Source organism: Alternaria novae-zelandiae, assembly GCF_023758075.1.
Source record: "Alternaria novae-zelandiae strain BMP 2774 chromosome Unknown scaffold_6, whole genome shotgun sequence".
NCBI classification, from domain to species: domain Eukaryota; kingdom Fungi; phylum Ascomycota; class Dothideomycetes; order Pleosporales; family Pleosporaceae; genus Alternaria; species Alternaria novae-zelandiae.
The window spans coordinates 424806-442293 of NW_026056966.1; the positions used below are offsets into that span (position 1 = coordinate 424806).

Genomic DNA, 17488 nt, shown 5'->3' on the forward strand with positions numbered 1-17488 from the left:
TGTGAAACTTAGGCTTCCAAAGATGGGATATCTGGCAATTCATAGGTCACAAAGATTCATCATTCTGTTCAAATGCAAGTCCACATGTTGGGAAGCTCGATGCACATCTAGTTCGTTGCATGATTGATCTCAAGAGAAGCATCATTCAACGACAGACATCTGGGGGCATAATTCACTAGGCGCAGTAGCAAACATAGTAATTTCACTACTTTTGTATGCAAAAAGAAGTCCATTTGGGAACAAAGTGAAAGCTCACTTACACATATACTTGCTCACTAGACACGCAATCAACTGATAAGACCCACTTGACTATACCTGCGTGAAGACCCTGTCACTGTCGACAACTGGCTCAGCACCAAACTACTCCAGGGTTGAAGACACGTGTAAATGGGGTCCAGACTACAAAAGCAACGCGGAGGCGGAGGCTGATGGCAAGGGGAGATGTGTCGGTTTCCGGTGAGGGCGGGCGTGAGTCATAGGCCGACGATCCATGCAACACCCAAAAAGTCGTGCACCAGGCTGCACCCTCCCAATGCCTCCACGATCATCCCCGGATCACAATCTCGCATGCGGCCACCCTTCGCCCATCAAGTTCTTTGTTGTCGCCGTGATTGCGTGTTCTATTGTTTGCACTTTCACAGGGTGCGTGCCTAAACAGGCCCGGGGGAGGCGCAGCGTACCGCAAGTGTCTCAGGTCGTCGCACGCCTTTCAAAGGGCGGCAACTCAACCAGCAGAATCCAAGGGGTCCAAGGAAAGGTGTCGCGATGAGTTTTTCTCTTCGTTCTGCGCCGTTGCTGGTGGCCAGAGTGCGGCAAGTGAGGCGACGGGGTCGAGTGGACGGGCTGGATTTGGGCCATCGCTCAATCCGGGTCAGTGCGTCGTCATCGCTGGTAACGAGGGAAGGCACCGGCCGACCTGCGCGCATCAGTAAGGCAGCAACATGCGCGCTGCACCTTCCAGTGTCGCGGAGAGGCTGTCGGCAGCGCTGCAGTCGACACAAGCAAACCGGCTCAGTGATTGCTGCGTCGCATATGCGGGGTGAAGCTGGGGGAGTGAAGGGAAACGGTTGCGCATGACGCTGGGAGCCCCTTTTACTCACAGCAGAATCTTCTCGCTACCGGGAATCTGAGGCTAAGCCCCAATCGCCGCCCAATCCCTGCGACGTAGCGGGGCGCTAACGGCTTGGCACGCAGGCAGCCACTACTATAAGTACTCGGCCTCCCCCCCAACTTTTTAACGAGATTTCCGCCGAGCCCGCCGTTGTCGCAACACCTCAACTCTCTACTCCACCATCGCCGCAGATCGAAAACTCACCTTTTCAACTGCGCGCTCTCTAATACTGCGACTCAGAAATCCCGGTGTGCCATTTTCGCACATATCCACTCTCTCAGAGGTCGCGATCGGCGCTAGCTATATTCAGCCTGCGACAGCCCAACTGCAGCCTCATCCTCAGTCGCAATCTCGACTTACCCCGCCAAAGGCTTGCTGGCTACGCTTTTGGTCACTTAATCTACACTAACCCGCCGTCCACTGTGACAGCACCACTCGACGGCATACTTGTCAACGTACGCGAGGGACACATTCGCTTGTAGCTCTCCTGCCTCCGGTACCGTCTCCACCTATCTCATAGACACACCCCTCCGGTGTCGACCGACCTCGCTCTCTACCTCGCGATCTCGTAGTCCGCCGACTTGACCGTCGCTGCCGCTCTAGAACACACTCTGACCTGCGCAGTCTGTCAAGATACCGCTCTCCTCAAGAGTCTATCACTCCAAATCCAATCAATAACTTCATCATGGATCCCAACTCTCTCACTTCTCACCCGTCCACCGCCGCCCAGGCTCAGACGGTAAGCTCTTGTGATGTCTCCCATTTGTCAAATTGTTCTAACGTTCGCTCTCAGTTCGTCGCTCCTGGATCTCTTTCGTACCCCCAGGGCGCGAACCTCGACCTGAGTGCGCCAACCGCCGAGCAGAACACTCAGCAGGTTGCCGACAACGCGAACGGTGTTGCGACCCCAGCGGCTACTCCTGATACTCAGAACGGTCAAGTGCCATCTGGTATTGTGCCTACTCTCCAGAACATTGTCGCTACCGTCAACCTGTCCGCTCGCCTCGATCTCAAGACCATCGCTCTTCACGCCCGTAATGCCGAATACAACCCCAAGCGTTTCGCTGCCGTGATCATGCGTATTCGCGAGCCGAAGACGACGGCCTTGGTCTTTGCGAGTGGAAAGATGGTTGTAACCGGTGCCAAGTCTGAAGACGACAGCCGCCTTGCTTCCCGCAAATATGCGCGGATTATCCAGAAGCTCGGGTTCAGCGCTAAGTTCACCGTACGTCGCATCGGACTAAGTACGTATGATTCAATGCTAACGTCACCATAGGACTTCAAGATTCAGAACATCGTTGGCTCCTGCGACATTCGCTTCCCCATTCGTCTCGAGGGTCTTGCATCTCGCCATCACACTTTCTCTTCCTACGAGCCTGAGCTCTTCCCTGGTCTCATCTACCGTATGATGAAGCCGAGAATTGTCCTCTTGATCTTCGTATCTGGCAAGATCGTCCTCACTGGTGCCAAGGTCCGTGAGGAGATCTACCAGGCTTTCGAGCTCATCTACCCTGTCTTGTCGGACTTCCGCAAGTCATGAGCACTCTTTCTTCCCAGGATCCGGCCTCAAAGAGCCTTGACCACACACCTTAACCGGTGACATGGCTACGACTTGGACCTTTCCTTCTAACTTGTCATTTTTTGCGGCATTGCATGGTGTTACGGTGGGCGGCATTTCCTTCTTCATGCCTTTTCAAAACTCCAAATTACCCTCGACACGATTAGACATCTGCACGCGGGGTGCCTTCAACCTCTCTTAATCCGGGTCACGAAGGCTTTTTACTCTCTTCTCTTTCCATTTACGGGTACGAACACGTCGACGGGCGGCGTGAGGGGATGGTCCCAAAGATTGCTACAACGGGCGGAGGAAGGAACGCGAGGACGTTCGGACAGTGCGACCGTAAAAGCTCGCACCGGGAGCTCGAGAAGGTTGACGATATGACACCAGAGCTCTCATCGATGGAAGTGCTTCAAAGCATCCATCGTGTATGTGTACATGACCCTTGGCCTTGAAACAGGTTAGGCAGTAATGTTATCATGATCATAATAGCCTTCTTCACCCTTGATGTGACGTGACTGCATGTGATCATTGACTGCCCACCCGAGAAGTATGACCGTCGCTGCTGGATACCTATTTGCACCAGCGATACTATGCTTGGGTCATACTCCTACTTTGAACAAGCCATCTTGCTCCATGTTCTCAAGGCTAGAAGAGGTCTGGACTATCGTCTTGAACTGCTGGTTGTGATAGAAGTGGTAGACGAACCCAGCGACGGTCATGTGTAGCCTTCTGTTGTATGGTACGCGCGGCCATTGTCGCTCATGAAGGCGGTGGCTAGATTGAGCGCGCGCGAGAGTGTGCGATGATGTGGATATGCTATGTGTTTCCTCCTGACTGGGTTCGCCTTAGTGGTATGGGTGGTCGAAAGCACAACAGTGGAGGCGCTGTGCAAAGTTTCGGGGTAGAAGAGGAGGTACCTGACTACGAAGTCGATAGCCCGTTGCGGCGTCTAAACGTGGGTCGATGTAGCGCTTCAGTAGCCGAAGGGTTTGCTGGAAAGCGAAAATGTGAACGTATGCGGGGCTGAACCTGGTGTTTACGGTGAAGGTGTAACTCGGGGCCGGGTTGAGCGAAATGGGAAGAGATCGGGGATCTTAGTTGCTGAGCCAAGCTCTTCGATCGCCCCAGAGCTCGGACAATCTTGTGAAAGCCAGTGCTTAGGAAGTGAAATCCAATGGAGTGAATTTCTTTCCTGCCTGTTCCTCTTTGTTCTGCGGGGCTCCATCACGTCTGAGCGCGTGAGGCCTTCGGTCGGGTTTGTCGAAAAAGGCAAATGGCATGCCGCGTAGCTCGAAAGCGTTGTGGAAGGGTATCGATTTAGCTCGTTCTGTGTGGCATTTACGAGCGGTCCAGGTTTGGTCGAAGATCAACTACACGGTAGCCCGGCGACTACCACAGTCCGAAACGGTATTGTGGTGTATTCATAGGTAGTCTTGATTCGAAGCCACAGCTCCGCGAAGTCATCCAAATGATAGCTTTCATCATTAGCCCTCCAGTAAACCTACCGTCCAATGTAGCTACTAAGCAAGACGATGCGATGAAGTAGGATATGACTGAGAATATGAAGAATGGAGAAATTAAGATGTGACGCTGGACTTGTGAAGATTCAGGAGACAACCGAAAAAGTGAACAAGAAACACTGTGCAGACTAACGCACGCCGGTTTGGGGCCGTACGTCCAGCTTTCAGAAGCCCTTGCGAACGTGCATGGCCGTGAACGATAAGGGAAGGTTAGCGCTATACAGTACCTGGAAGAGTTGAACCACATTTTGGGCAGCAAGATGAAGATGTGGTTAAGGAACTTGGTACAAACCTGATAACCTTGGCGAATAAAGCGTCAGGGAAGTACCAAGCTCCTGAGACATCCCGCGTTTCCATCGTGAAGTTTATTGAGTTCAGGCGTTAGAGGCGGCTTGCGTTGTTGCGTGTCTCAGCTAGTGAGCATAGACCGCTTGGTCAATCATGAGATCCTAGTCTTTGATGTTTCGAAACGTTTGTACAAGGAGGCGAGAGCCGACGTGCTGCCTCGTATAAGCAGGAGATTGAACAGGTGCGCTGAAGTTTGCATTAGTATTAGAACATATGTTTATAAAATTCGAAAGCAATGTTGCTTCAGGAGGCCTGTTTCGGGAGTCATACTTTGTCGAGGAGTCGGTGTTCAATTAACTCCTTGAAAGGGGTGGTGTGGTAATTCTCCGAGCGTCTATGCTACGTCACGGTCGAAGGTACCTAGGTATCGATGGAGGAACGGCGTTTCTGCGCTGGCTGGTGTATGGATGTAGAGGGGCACAGAGAAACGAAGAAAGTGCCAGAGTAAAAGACACAGGTCATGCGTACTGCTGTAAGTCAGTGGATTCATTTTCAAGAAAAGTTCCCTGGAATTTAGAGGGTAGTCGCTGATTGTGTGGGAAACGAGATGCAAACACGTGGGCCGTGCGTCATGCATGCCGTTTGCGTCAGTAGCATGGCGCGCCTTCCCTCCTTTCACCAGCAGCCACCATGAGCGCATAGCTGCATCCTCAGCGCATCCAGGCCATGTAGCCACACTTCACTTCTCTAGCTCTAATTTGTAATATCCTCAGACCGATGCCTACATTCCTTAGACCGAGCCCTCACCACCGCCGCCGCCATGCGCATTCCTCTCTTCCGCATCTGGTACTCGACCACGTACACCACCCTTCTTATAATCCTGCTCCTGCTCCTCGCCGTTACGCCCGCCGACACAATATACCAATCGATCAAATCCAAAGAGCTCCAGAAGCTATTTGTCATCGGAGGTGTCTACCTGTTGACCTGTCTGATTGTCCTGTTGATCTACTCGACGCGCATCTACACAAATAGGACTGTGCTTGCGGCGATACCCAAGAGCTATGTGCCGATTGAAGAGGGAGAGGTGGGAAAGGGTGTGCGATGGATGATTGTCAAGCACTTCAAGAGAAGCGCGGTCATTGCATGGGACAGCAGGCCGAGGGACGTTCGCGGCGAAGTCGACGTGGATGAAGAGAAGGGCGAGGAATCACGACCAAACACCGCAGAAAGCAGAAGAGAGAAGCACAAAGCGAACAAGAAGAAAGGCCACCATCACCATCACCATGCGCCTGATGCGACAATCATCCCTGTGTCTGCGAACTCGCCGCCTTGGGGCAACGTTTCGCATCCAGGCTGGGCGTCACCTTCATCGCCTGATCTGCCAAACCTCCAGTACTGGGGCGTCATCTGCGAACTACCGAACCTCATCGAAGCGAAAGCCGTCTCCCTCGCACCGCCAGACCCAGCCCTCGAAGAAAGCGCACAACAATACCCCGACAACGCGCCACCTCTCCCAGACGCGCGCATCGTGACCCTCCTCCAGCGCCCACGCGCAATGGGCCTGCGCGAATACCTCGCCCGCCTCGCAGAATTCGGGCTGCTCAACCCACCCTCTCTCGGTGCCACCTTCCTCGCGCAATACGAATACGCACGCTTCTCCACCGCAAGCCTAACCGAGACACAATTCCGCGACACCATGGCCACTTTCGCAGAGATCCTGAACGGCATGACAGAAGTCGACCCGGCGGTTATCGAAGAAGCACGCGCCCAAGACATCGAGTCCGACACCCGCAGTCTTGCGCCCACAGAATCGAGCTCCGAAACGAGCAGCTCCTCGCACTCCCAACTCCCCTACCGCACACCGCAACTCGAGCGCCAAGCTTCGCTGTCCTCTTTCAACAGCTCCCTACTGTCCGTTGATAGTAATTCGACTACTCATTCCCCGCAAACCGTCCGCACCGCTCCGTCGCGCCAACAACAGCGCAGTTCCACCCTCTACGGTACACCACGTACACCCTCGCAACGCTCACACGCGGATTCGGGGTCGGAAACAGGCTCTGTCATAGTCCGTGAAAGGCCGCGCAGAAGCCCGAGTACTCTGTTGCCCAATTCGAGCGAGAGTTCGCTGGGAAGTGGAGGCAGTGTGATTCGCTTGCATCCTAACCCCAGTGAAGGGGATTTGCCGTACGAATATACTATTGATGCTGGTTGAAGGGTGGGGGAGGCGTGCTGGGAAGCACGTTGATATTCTAAATACAGACCTCGGAGGGTTGAGTCAGATCCGCGGCAGCATGGGAATCGAACGCAAGGCCGGAGACGAGAAGACACCCCCGCGTGAAGAGGGAGAGAGAGCATACTACGACACAGCGCCATTCCTCTATGTCGAGGTGAGAGAGAGCAGGAGTGACGTTTCGAGTAAACGCAGTGTTGGCAGTTGAGGCATAAGGAACTGACGCAGAAGTTACTGCAGACATCATCTCAAACGAGCGGAGCATTATTGAAGAAGAAGAAGAAGGACGATCAACGATTCTTGTATATATCATTCACAGTACATAACATTTTACCCATCATACCATCATGTAATCAACGTACATTCAACCTAATCCTTACTTTACCATCCTACTCCGCAACCCAAACAGCAGCCATGCCCATACCGGTACCCACACACATACTAGTAACACCGACACTCTTCCCCGTCCTCTTCAACTCCGTCAAGAGGGTACTAACCTGCCTCGCACCCGTAACACCAAGCGGATGCCCAAACGCAATCGCACCACCCTTAGGATTAACCTTCTTAACATCCAGCCCCAACTCATTAATGCAGTAAAGACACTGACTAGCAAACGCCTCGTTAATCTCCCAGATATCCACATCCTGCTTATCGAGACCAGTCTTCTCGAGCACAACGGGGATAGCAGCAGCGGGGCCCACGCCCATCATGAGCGGCGGGACGCCGACGATGGAGGCTTGCACGAACTTTCCGATGATGGGTTGGTTGAGGCGCTGGGCGGTGCTGCGTTTCATGAGGAGCACGGCGGCGGCGCCGTCGGAGATTTGCGAGGCGTTGCCTGCGTGGATGGAGCCGTCTTTTGAGAAGGCGGGGCGGATTTTACCGAGCGATTCGGCGGTTATGCCTTGTCGGACGCCGTCGTCTTTGGACACGGTGATGGTTTGTTCTTCTTGTGTCTTGGGGTCTGTCCACTTGACTTGTAGGGGTGCGATTTCCTCGTCGAAGAGACCGTTCTTCTGGGCCTCGACGGCTTTCTGAAAGGAGGATGCGGCGAAGGCGTCTTGCTCGGAACGGGGGATGTTCTTTGCTTTCGCCATTTGCTCGGAGAGGACGCCCATGGGGACTTTGCAGTTCGCAGACTCCTTGTGCGACTCGAGGAGTTCGGAGAACTCAGAGACGGCGCCGGGACCGTACTGTGTGCTCATGCTTTCTGCGCCGGCGCCGATGCCGATTTCGATCATGTCGCTCTTGATGGCGTTGGCGATGTCGACGCAGGCTTGCAGGCCGGAGGAGCATTGTCGGTTCAGCGATTTGACGGCTGTTGTGGTTGGGAAGCCGGCGGCGAGGGCGGCAGCGCGGAATTCGGTTGCGCCGCCTCCTGGGGCGAGGACGGCGCCGACGGCGATGTCTTCGACGAGGTTGGGGTCGATGCCGGAGCGTTGGAGGAGCGCTTTGTAGGCGCCGTGGAGGAGGTCCGAGGCTTGCGTGTCTTTGAAGCCGCCTTTTCCGCCCTTGGTGAAGGCAGTGCGGAGGGCGCAGGTTATGACGATCTAGGAGATGGGTTAGTATGGTATTTCCATGACAAGAATGCGTCTTCTGGAAGGACGTTGAGCTGATCCAGCAGCCGCTGTCGCATCGCTCAAAGAAAAGATGTGCAACTCACGTCATCAGCCTTCTTCTCCAACAACCCCTTCTTTCCCTTGGAGCCCGCAGCCCCAGGACTTCCGCTTCCACCCATGAGATGGCCCTCGACCTGCGTAAGGCGTTCTTGAACTGTACAACCGTCAGCAATCTCATCCATCATTCACCAACGCCACTTCTTCTACTCTCACCCAACATACCTTTGTTGGGAGCTTGGTTGGCCATATTGAGTACTGTCGTCGATATAGAAGCTGTGTAAAGGGAAAGCTGAAGAACAAGCTCCGACGTGAAGTATATGAAGCAGCACTACCGTTCGGTCGCGGCAAGCGTTAGGTCATTCGCATGCGAATCGCCGAGGTACGTTACGCTTCTGGTTAGCGCGTCTGTGGGGCGCGTCATCCGTTCCGGGGGAAGCTAGCTTTCACATGCTTCCAGGTGTCGACTTTGCGGGCGATTTGGGGTGCTTCACATGTCAGTGTGAGAGTTTGCTCGTCATGTGCAGTTTTGCGGTGCTGGCCGTCGTGTTGCTGATGCTGACGGAAGATGCTTGGTTGTACGAAGCAGTGGATGTGCGGGTTTTGAGATGTAGACAAGACATTCGCAAAAGCACTCAGACTCAACAGATCACAATCTATACTCTGCAACAACGCAGATGAAGTGGAGTATCAGAATAATATGATAATAATCCATGCGGCCATGTGAAGCCGACGACCCCGAACGCCCTGCTCAAACACACCCATCTAATCATGACAACGTTTCTCTTCACCGCCTCGCCTCATCTTCCTTCCAAGGATTATTCATCATCTGCCTCTCCAGTTCATCTACAATGCTCCCACGTTGAGTTTCCTCATACCCTGGCGGCGGATCCGACGGTGGCTCGAAGCGCTCTTGTTGAGTCCGCGGGCTCGACAATGGACTCGATGCTTGTGGACTGGACGGCACAGGAGCCGCAACGACAGGACCGCCTACGCCCGCTACAGAACCATCCATCGGCGGACTAGGGAGTGGATCTGGTACTCGGGCATGTTGTCTGCTCTCCTCATATGCGGGTAGGTCTTCCAGGTGTACGTTGTTCATGTTCACGCCTCCCACGCCTCTGCTTCCGTCTTCCACATCACCGCCGCTCTCTCGCGCAACCTCGACAGCCTGCCGTAACCGCTCCTTTAACCGCTCGAATATGCTCGCAAAGTCGAACGCGCCGCCTTCCTTGAACTCCATGACAAGGTCAAGCTCGGCGTGCTGTGGTGGTATGCCGCCGCCTTGGACGGGCTGGATGATGGCTTCCCATTTGTTGGCGCCGAACCAGGGGGCTGTGACGCGGGAATCTGTTACGTTGAGGATGGGGACGGCGAAGGATTGGAGTTGGGGGGTTGGGGCGACGGGGAGGTAGATCATCTGGTGTCCAGGTTAGTTGGATGCCACATGATGGGGGTAGTATGTACGAACCCGTCTGTTTGTGAGGTATACAACGCCCGACTTGCATTGTTGTGAGTAGGACTCGCTGGGACTACGCTGATGGCTAGTCTGCAGCGAGAGGGTGGTTCGAGGAGGAGACTGGTATAGTGTCTGTTCGCCAGGCAGAGGAGTATACCCGCCATTCTCAGCGAGCATAACCCAACTAGTTTTGCGGTCAGACTTCGACTTCTTCATCTTGTGTGTCTTGAACCCCATGCTGCTCTTCCAAAGTGACTATGCCCAAAGCTTCTTGTTACAATCCGCGGGGTAGGAATGCGAGGGGCAACACAAGCACACACGACAAAGCCAGGACAGGACGTTCAGGCAGAGCAGGAAACGGAGCGAGAGAGAAAGAGGAGAGAAGATACTAACTTGACAGACATGGTTGGAAACCGCCTTGCAGCAGACTTGTTCACGGATAAAGCGTGAATAGTTCGCCCACTCCCCAACTGTCAATGCAAGCCAGCCTTCCTTACCGCGAATGCGCTAACTGTGCCTGCGCGTGAAGCGCCCGCCTTGATTGTATCGGCCCGACCGCCGACTGCCTATCAGATCTCGCGTTGCGGTTCCCGCGCAAATGCGAGTGATCGGTTTAGCGTGGTGCGGTGGAGACGAACGGTGGGGTGGCTACGGTCGAGAATTGTCGGCTGGGGCTGGTCTGCCGCGGCGAGCGCGGTTGTCGCGAGTGCAAATGTGTGCACTGCGGAGGGCGAGTTATGAACGCTGTATAGAGGGGCAGAGGTGAAGATATGTAGATGTATGTGTCGATATGCGTATGCAGCTCGGATGCGGTAGTTACGTGTTCCGAATGGGCTTTCGGACTGGTGCCTGCAGTATGTAGGTAATGCAGCTGATGATGATCCCGTGAGATGGGCTTGCGTCACTCGTTGAAAGTGGAACCCAGGCCTGGAAGCATGGCAAACGTAGCGCGATATTGGATCGAGTGCACGGCAGTCATGGGCAAACAACATGCACGTGTTTCATAGATATTGTTCCCACTTGGGTAGGGTATTCCATTCATAGCCGTAGCCCTCGCTGATCAAACGCCATAGTCCGCCGCTACAAATGCTAGTCACGAATCAATGAAACACAGTAATAACCCCAACAGCCCATTGCTGAATACCGAAGATACGGCTAGCCTGCCAAAACTCCACATCATTCGAGGGAAAACCTGGATACCCTGGAGCCTACGTTGACAATAGGTCACGTACTTTGCATGATTCCATCTTGATGTAGGCTCCCGAGTGCCTAGTGCTTTCCTTTCTGAACTACTCCTCCCTCTCCGTAACCGTCCATCGCCGCTTAGGCCCATGACTATGCTCGTAAACGTCGTCCAACTTTGGCGGTCCCCAGAGTCCGTTGTTGGCTTTTGGGGCTACCTTGGCGCCCCAGAGACCGCCAGCAGAAGTACTCGGAGCGCTCTGTTTGCGGGTCTGGGCACTAACGAGAGGAGTGGGTTTATCGTTGACTTCTCGCTCTTCTTTCGAATCGAGTTTTGTCAAGCGGTTGCTCACATCAGACGCGCCATCCAAGTGTGCGATAGAGTTGCTCTTAGATTTAGAGGCAGCTGCGGCAGCGGAAGTCGACTTCGGCGGCGGTGGATGCTGGTTTGAGAAGTTGAGGACCATGTCGGCTTCTGTGGCGGGTGTGCTTGCGCCTGACCACAATCCGCCTGATGGAGATGCAGCACCGCTTGTCGCACTCTGCGCAAACCTCGAGTTGGATCCCGAGCTCATCGTCCGTCGCACACCGCCTAGTGAGCTGTTCCAGTTCCTGTACGGCTCGCCGAGTGAGAAGGGGGAATCAAGTGGACTGCTAGTCGTTGATGATCCTGTGAACCTTCGTCGATACTCCAAGGATGGGCTCGCTGTGATGGCTGGGCTGTTTGTTTGTGTCTGTGCAGATGGCGGTTTTGAAGGGTCGACGCCAGGCCGCAGATGGTCGACTGAAGCTGAGAGCTTTATATCGTAGGTATCTGACATGCCGGGGTCTGCTACGGAAAGTCTTCGTGTGTGTATTGTGGCAGGTGCGGATGTCTGCCTAGGTTCGTCTCTCCGGACTGCCATGGACAGCGACGCCAGACCTATATCCATCAAGACAGGCTGGTTCGTCATAGCACCGAGCAGCGCATTGCATCCTGCTCCATGAGTGATCAGAATCAGAACCAGCTCTTCCTCCTCGTCCGCGGTAGGATCATCGCTGAAGTTGGGGAAGGGGTCGGACTTTGTGTGCGACATAGGCGGTGGCGTCAAGCGCAGCGGTTCCTTAAACATGAAGCCAGGGAACTGATCCTTTGGAGGCGCTGTGCCGTGGACCCTATACCACTCCATCATGCCGGCAAGACCTCTCCTGAAGCGCTTGTGCATTGTGCTCCATTCGTCGCCGTACTCGCCGCCGTCGCCCCAGTTCTGTGGTGCACGCATGCTGTCCCATTGGAAGTCTACTTTGACGCAGGCTTCTTGGGCGTGCGCGACGTAGCCTCGTGGTATCGGGTCGGCGGGCGAGACGGAGTAGGAGGGGTGCGGCGGTTCGTAGACGCGGTTGGGTATCGCGGTCGGCTTGGGTGTCTGAGTTGGCATCGCCAGTGGTGCAGTTGCTTCTTTCGATGGTGTTCGTTCCAGGCCCAGTGGGCCGGCGTAACTGCTGGAGCGCTCTCGAAGCGGCGCAAACTGAGCCAGACTGCTCATAGCAGTGCCAGCTCCTCTACCGCCATTCGGTGTGCTAGTCCCCGACTTGTTCCCCATCCAACCTCCTGGGAAGTGACCCTTGCTGCTGTTCGGGTTTGGTTGTTCTTGTATGTAGTCGCCCCTCCGCAGCAGATCAGCTTTGGCGCCTGCCACCATCATGGTTGAGTTTGGCGGGGCCGTGATGTCGGCGTAGTATTCGGGAGACAGCCATTCGCCCAGAAACGCGTCGATGCGCAGGAGCACCCTCTCAGGGCCTGTATGGGGTCGCGGCAGTATCTCGAGGTTGGGGTCGGCGAGCGGCTCGAAGGTTCGGGGCTGCGACGAGGTTGACTTGGTGCGCGGCGCTTTCGGCGAAGGGACTCCCAGCGAGCCATTGGTGTCTTTGGAGGGGGGTGTCGGCACATTGAGCTGGGGCGTGGTAGGCGAGTGGTATTGCGAGATGCCGGCTGCGACCGCTGTGCTGGTCTGGACGCATCGCAGGAAGGGACTCGAGTGTATGATGATCTTGCGCTTCTTCTTGGGCCGCCCTTGCGCCTTGCCGTCCTTGGAGATGCTCAGCTTGCTGAAGTCGAGATGGGCGGGGTCGTTGGTGGTCGCGTTCTTCGCGTCTTCTGCCTGTTGGATGTCACGCTCGTGGAGGAGAGCGGCTATGCGCTGGCCGAGGGCCTTTGCCTGGGACCAGCCGCCGTACGTGAGGGGCGGATCATACGGCGTGGGTGAGGAAAGATGCCATGACTTGTCGGCAGCGTCGAGTCGGGCGCCGTGTCTGCGTGGAAGTTAGCTACAGAAGCGGAATGTGGAGCCGTGAAGGCTGGGTGAGACGGTACCTGGCGACGACTACGACTGCAGGACCCTTCGCCATGCCCCGCTAGAGATGCTTCGCGTGCGTCTGGCGTGCAGCTGTGCGACGGTCGTGTATGCAATGCGCCTCCAATACGAACAAGCAAGTCGGTGGAGAGAGCGATTGTAGAGGCTTGAAAAGAAAACAAGGTGACAGCTGCGCGGCGTCAAGTGATGCTGCAGACGCTCCAGGGTTCACTATAACTTTGCGACCCTGCAGACGCTATGACACCATCGTCTCTCGCGCTGACAGCTGGAGCGGGCGCTCGAGAGGGGTTGGTCTGGTGTTAGGCTGTTTGTGCTCGACGCCACGCTGCCGCCTGGTGTTTCACTGCTGCATGCAGGTGTCGACTTCTTTCTCTACTTTCGCGCACGTCTTGGCTACAAGAGAACGCGTAGGTCAAAACAACAAAAACTTTGTCTCGCCTTCGCATATGTCATCTTGGTCCGGCGGCGGACTTAAGACGCCGGTGGGGCCGGGAAGAGCCCTGACAGCCCTGGAGCACGCCATCAATTTGCATGTGATCTTGATTCGACTAAACACGCCTACTCCAGATAATCTCCCTGCGTCTCCTTGTGTATAACGTCGAACAGCGGTTTCGCACTGAACCACCCAGCCAGCGAGCTTCCAATCGTCTTGTGTGTGTAGACCGCGTCCTCCTCTGTAATCTTCACCGTCTCGCCACCCCGCCCAACCGCCGCTGCATCCGCCATCAGCTGCGATTGACAGCACTTCTCCATGCTAATGAACCAGAATACTGCCTCCTCTACGCTCTTGCCCACAGTCAGCAGGCCGTGGTTCTGAAGCAACGCAGCTTTCTTGTCGCCTAGACACTTTGCAATGTTCTTGCCCTCTTCCTCGGCCAGTACCACACCGTTGAACGACTCGTAGATGACGTGGTCGTTGTGGAAGGCACATGAGTCCTGCGTTATGGTGTCGAGTTTGCGACCAAGTGCGCAGAATGTGCGACCGTAAATCGAATGCGAGTGTGCTGCGGCGACAACATCGGGGCGGGCAGAATGGACAGCGTGATGGATCATATAAGCTGCCGTGTTCAACAGTCGGCACTCGCCACCATCGATGACCTCGCCCTTTGCATTGACGAGAATGAGGTCCGAGGATTTGATGAGGCTGAAGGCGACACCAAACGGATTGACCCAGAAGGTCGTAGGGTCCACAGGATCCTAAAGCAATCAGTATACTGCGCACAACATGTGCTACACGACTTACCCTCAGCGTGATATGGCCAGCCACTCCCTCATCAAACCCGTACTTTCCAAAGATGCGGAAAGCAGCTGCCAGTCGGCCCTTCAGGTACGCCCGCTCCTTGTACGGGTCGTCAAACTTTGGTGGCTTGGGAAACTTTAACATCTCGATCTTTCCATCTTTCTGGTTCAGACCAGGCTCGTTCGGTGCCACCGTATTCGCTCTGGTCTCGTCGCCTGCTTGAGGCTCGATTGCTGACGGAGGAGACATGGTTGTATTTTAAGGGCTAATCGAGTAGGATTGTGGGGTTCTAGGCAGAGAAGAGCTTCAAACGAAGAGGAAGTAGCACGAGTATGGAAACAGCAGTAGAAAGAGCCCTCCGTACCAACGTGCGGCAATAAACAGAAGTCGCGACGGACCAACCTTGGGAACCGCCACCCCTCCTACAAAGGCAACCACGACCTCGGTCACTACCTCGGAACTACAAACGTAAGCACCCTATCTGCCTAAGTAATCACCTGCGTTATCGGAACGCTTCCGATAGTCACCTATCCGGCGTTTAGCACGTTAATAAACAACGCGTGGTTGGTCGGCGACCGATAAATAGATGCGTGTGCGGGGCGTGATGGGCGGGGCGGGGTAACCGTATCTACCGCCGCTCGGCTTTTATGATCAACGAAGGTTTTCGGTAGTGGACGGAAGTGGAACGTTTCCATGATTACGGTGGCGAACGGAGATGGAAAGTCTCCGTGATTATGGGTTCGGGGTGAGTTGAGAGTGAGAGCTCGGTATGCCCAGACTTCCGAAGGCGAGGTTGAGGCTGGAGTGGATGGAATGAAGACACCGGTCCGAGGAATAGGCATGTATCTTGCGTGGATGGGTGTCGAGATTACTATAACCTTGACATGATCGCGAAGAATGAAGAATAGAGTGCTTCTTTGGCACAGACTAGGGCCCGGTCTTGGTTCAAACTGGTCATCGAAATTGTACTTTAGTAGCTGGGTATACACAGTTGGGAAAATTGAAGCCACCTCTAAAATTGTTCGGACATGCAGTTTCAAGGTAGATTACTGAAACTCACAAGCATACCCCGGTTAACATCAATGTGGGCAGTGAGCCAGGTATCTTATGTCCGTATAATTCTAATTTCTTGATATGTGCTGGTAAGAGGTCGACCGCAGTACGAGGGTGAGGTCTTATTTTACTTTCCCTTCGCACACCAGTAGTAGCACATGACCAAAGCAGGCAAGCTACTCAGATTGTTACAAGGCAACCGGAACAGACACGGACATACTAGTGTTATGACTTCCAACCGACGCGTGATAGTATTTCTAGCTTCTACGACCACACGCAAGCGTATGTGCCATATAGATATCAAGGAAGGGCCGCGGACCGACTATGCGATGTGCAAGGAACATGTGAGAACTGGAAATAACACATTTCGGCATGCAATCACGAAGTAGTTGGAAACCAAATGTGCCTAGGTACTACCACTACTGCTGCGTCTATCCCAGCGCGAACTGATCTCCATGTTTGTGTATGCAGACTAGGTATGCCATGCATGCGAGGAGCATACACCCCTACCGCTAATTCTGTCAGGTAGGAGAGAATCGTGCTCATATTATGCAGGTGAAGTATAGTCCCCGTTCTGGAGCTGTGCATGGCGTTTTGAGTACTAAGACTAGTACCGACATCACCCTGCATCATGTCGCGGAACGGTGGAACGGTGGAACCGGGTGACTGCGTTAGGATATGCATGTCGGTTCCCGTGTATTACTATGGAACCACAGATGCTTGTGAGATGATTTACAGCAGGATTTGGTAATGGCTGACAGTCGTGCGCTACTCATGTATTTCTTTGTGGTTTTGAAATCTTCCTAAAGTCGGGGTTCAATATAGATGCTTGGTCTCTCTCTCTAACACGGGTAACAAGAGACAAAGAACGAGTAATGGTGCCTTTCCAATGTGGCTTCCGTAATCTTGGGGAATGCGACAGTGGCTTCCAGTGTCACAACGGTATGTTCAGTCATGGAACCCAGAGACAACTTGAACATTATGATCGAAGTCGAAAAGATGGTATATCATCGGAACTGTCTAGTAATCGTGCTAGACGCATACTCATTGCAATGTGACATCTCGACAAGGTCGGAGAAGCTGTAATGCGTTTGGAACTCAAGAGAAACTCTGCGCCTGCAATCGAGGGCGTAACATTATTCCCTTATCGAAGAAGAGGATGCATCTTTGACTCAGACCAGGGCCTGTTCATGCTCCGGACTGGCCATAGAAGTCGTAGTTTGGAGTTAGGGATAATTGCGATAAGTCTATTGTCATTCTCCCTCATGTGTGACGTCCAATATGGAGAGCGCGTATCCTGACCTGTGATATCACCAGACATCTGCTTGACTCGCAACCACCGGAAACAGACTGCCGATCAGTTCTCCAAGGAACACTTTGCTAACCACACTGCGCAACCCCCACTGTGTCGGTTTCGCCGTGCTTCTCATGCGCAGCCGATCTGATTGGCTTTCATTCTTCTCGCACTGAAATTGCGATGCAGGATCAAAGTGGAGCGATTTGCGGCATTGTATCTTCGATCATTTCGAGTCAGACTAAAGATCCACTTGAAGTAGATCACTACAAGCGAGGCGACGTTCAGCTGAGCGTTCCGTGGCGCCACGGGAATCCGGCATGTCAGAATGTCAATCACGGCTCCCAGCGCCTCGCACTGACTGTGCTCGTCACGTTCGCGTGGCATGCATGTCTGCTTCAAACACTCCATGTATTGCCTTTCTCGCGAACGACTCGCGGAGCAATTATGCCGTCATACAGACGTAGTGCTGTTGATGATTACCCGGTGGGGGTTACAATAGACTATCTTGAGTATTGTGATCCGGCGAAGCCTCACCGGAGACTTTTGTCGCTCGACCGTTCACGGTAGCCGAGAAGTA

General features: G+C 54.2%; 5 protein-coding genes across 5 annotated transcripts; 2 read left to right on the plus strand and 3 right to left on the minus strand.

Annotated features, from left to right (window-relative positions):
- Positions 1 to 1796: 1796 nt before the first annotated feature.
- J4E88_003684 (uncharacterized protein) lies at positions 1797 to 2651 on the plus strand (the record flags this gene model as incomplete). The annotated part of the gene is made up of 3 exons (XM_049397332.1): positions 1797 to 1850; positions 1905 to 2336; positions 2388 to 2651. 3 exons carry the CDS (start codon positions 1797 to 1799, stop codon positions 2649 to 2651), a joined length of 750 nt encoding a protein of 249 aa, XP_049256720.1.
- A 2649-nt stretch (positions 2652 to 5300) lies between these two features.
- Positions 5301 to 6918, plus strand: J4E88_003685 (uncharacterized protein; the record flags this gene model as incomplete). Its single annotated transcript, XM_049397333.1, has 2 exons — positions 5301 to 6573; positions 6740 to 6918. 2 exons carry the CDS (start codon positions 5301 to 5303, stop codon positions 6916 to 6918), a joined length of 1452 nt encoding a protein of 483 aa, XP_049256721.1.
- Positions 6919 to 9113: 2195 nt separating this feature from the next.
- On the minus strand, positions 9114 to 10001 carry J4E88_003686 (uncharacterized protein; the record flags this gene model as incomplete). Its single annotated transcript, XM_049397334.1, has 2 exons — positions 9114 to 9746; positions 9798 to 10001. 2 exons carry the CDS (start codon positions 9999 to 10001, stop codon positions 9114 to 9116), a joined length of 837 nt encoding a protein of 278 aa, XP_049256722.1.
- A 1073-nt stretch (positions 10002 to 11074) lies between these two features.
- J4E88_003687 (uncharacterized protein) lies at positions 11075 to 13355 on the minus strand (the record flags this gene model as incomplete). Its single annotated transcript, XM_049397335.1, has 2 exons — positions 11075 to 13259; positions 13321 to 13355. The coding sequence occupies 2 exons, from the start codon at positions 13353 to 13355 to the stop codon at positions 11075 to 11077; spliced, it is 2220 nt and encodes a 739-aa protein (XP_049256723.1).
- A 524-nt stretch (positions 13356 to 13879) lies between these two features.
- On the minus strand, positions 13880 to 14810 carry J4E88_003688 (uncharacterized protein; the record flags this gene model as incomplete). The annotated part of the gene is made up of 2 exons (XM_049397336.1): positions 13880 to 14518; positions 14565 to 14810. 2 exons carry the CDS (start codon positions 14808 to 14810, stop codon positions 13880 to 13882), a joined length of 885 nt encoding a protein of 294 aa, XP_049256724.1.
- Between the last annotated feature and the right edge of the window lie 2678 nt (positions 14811 to 17488).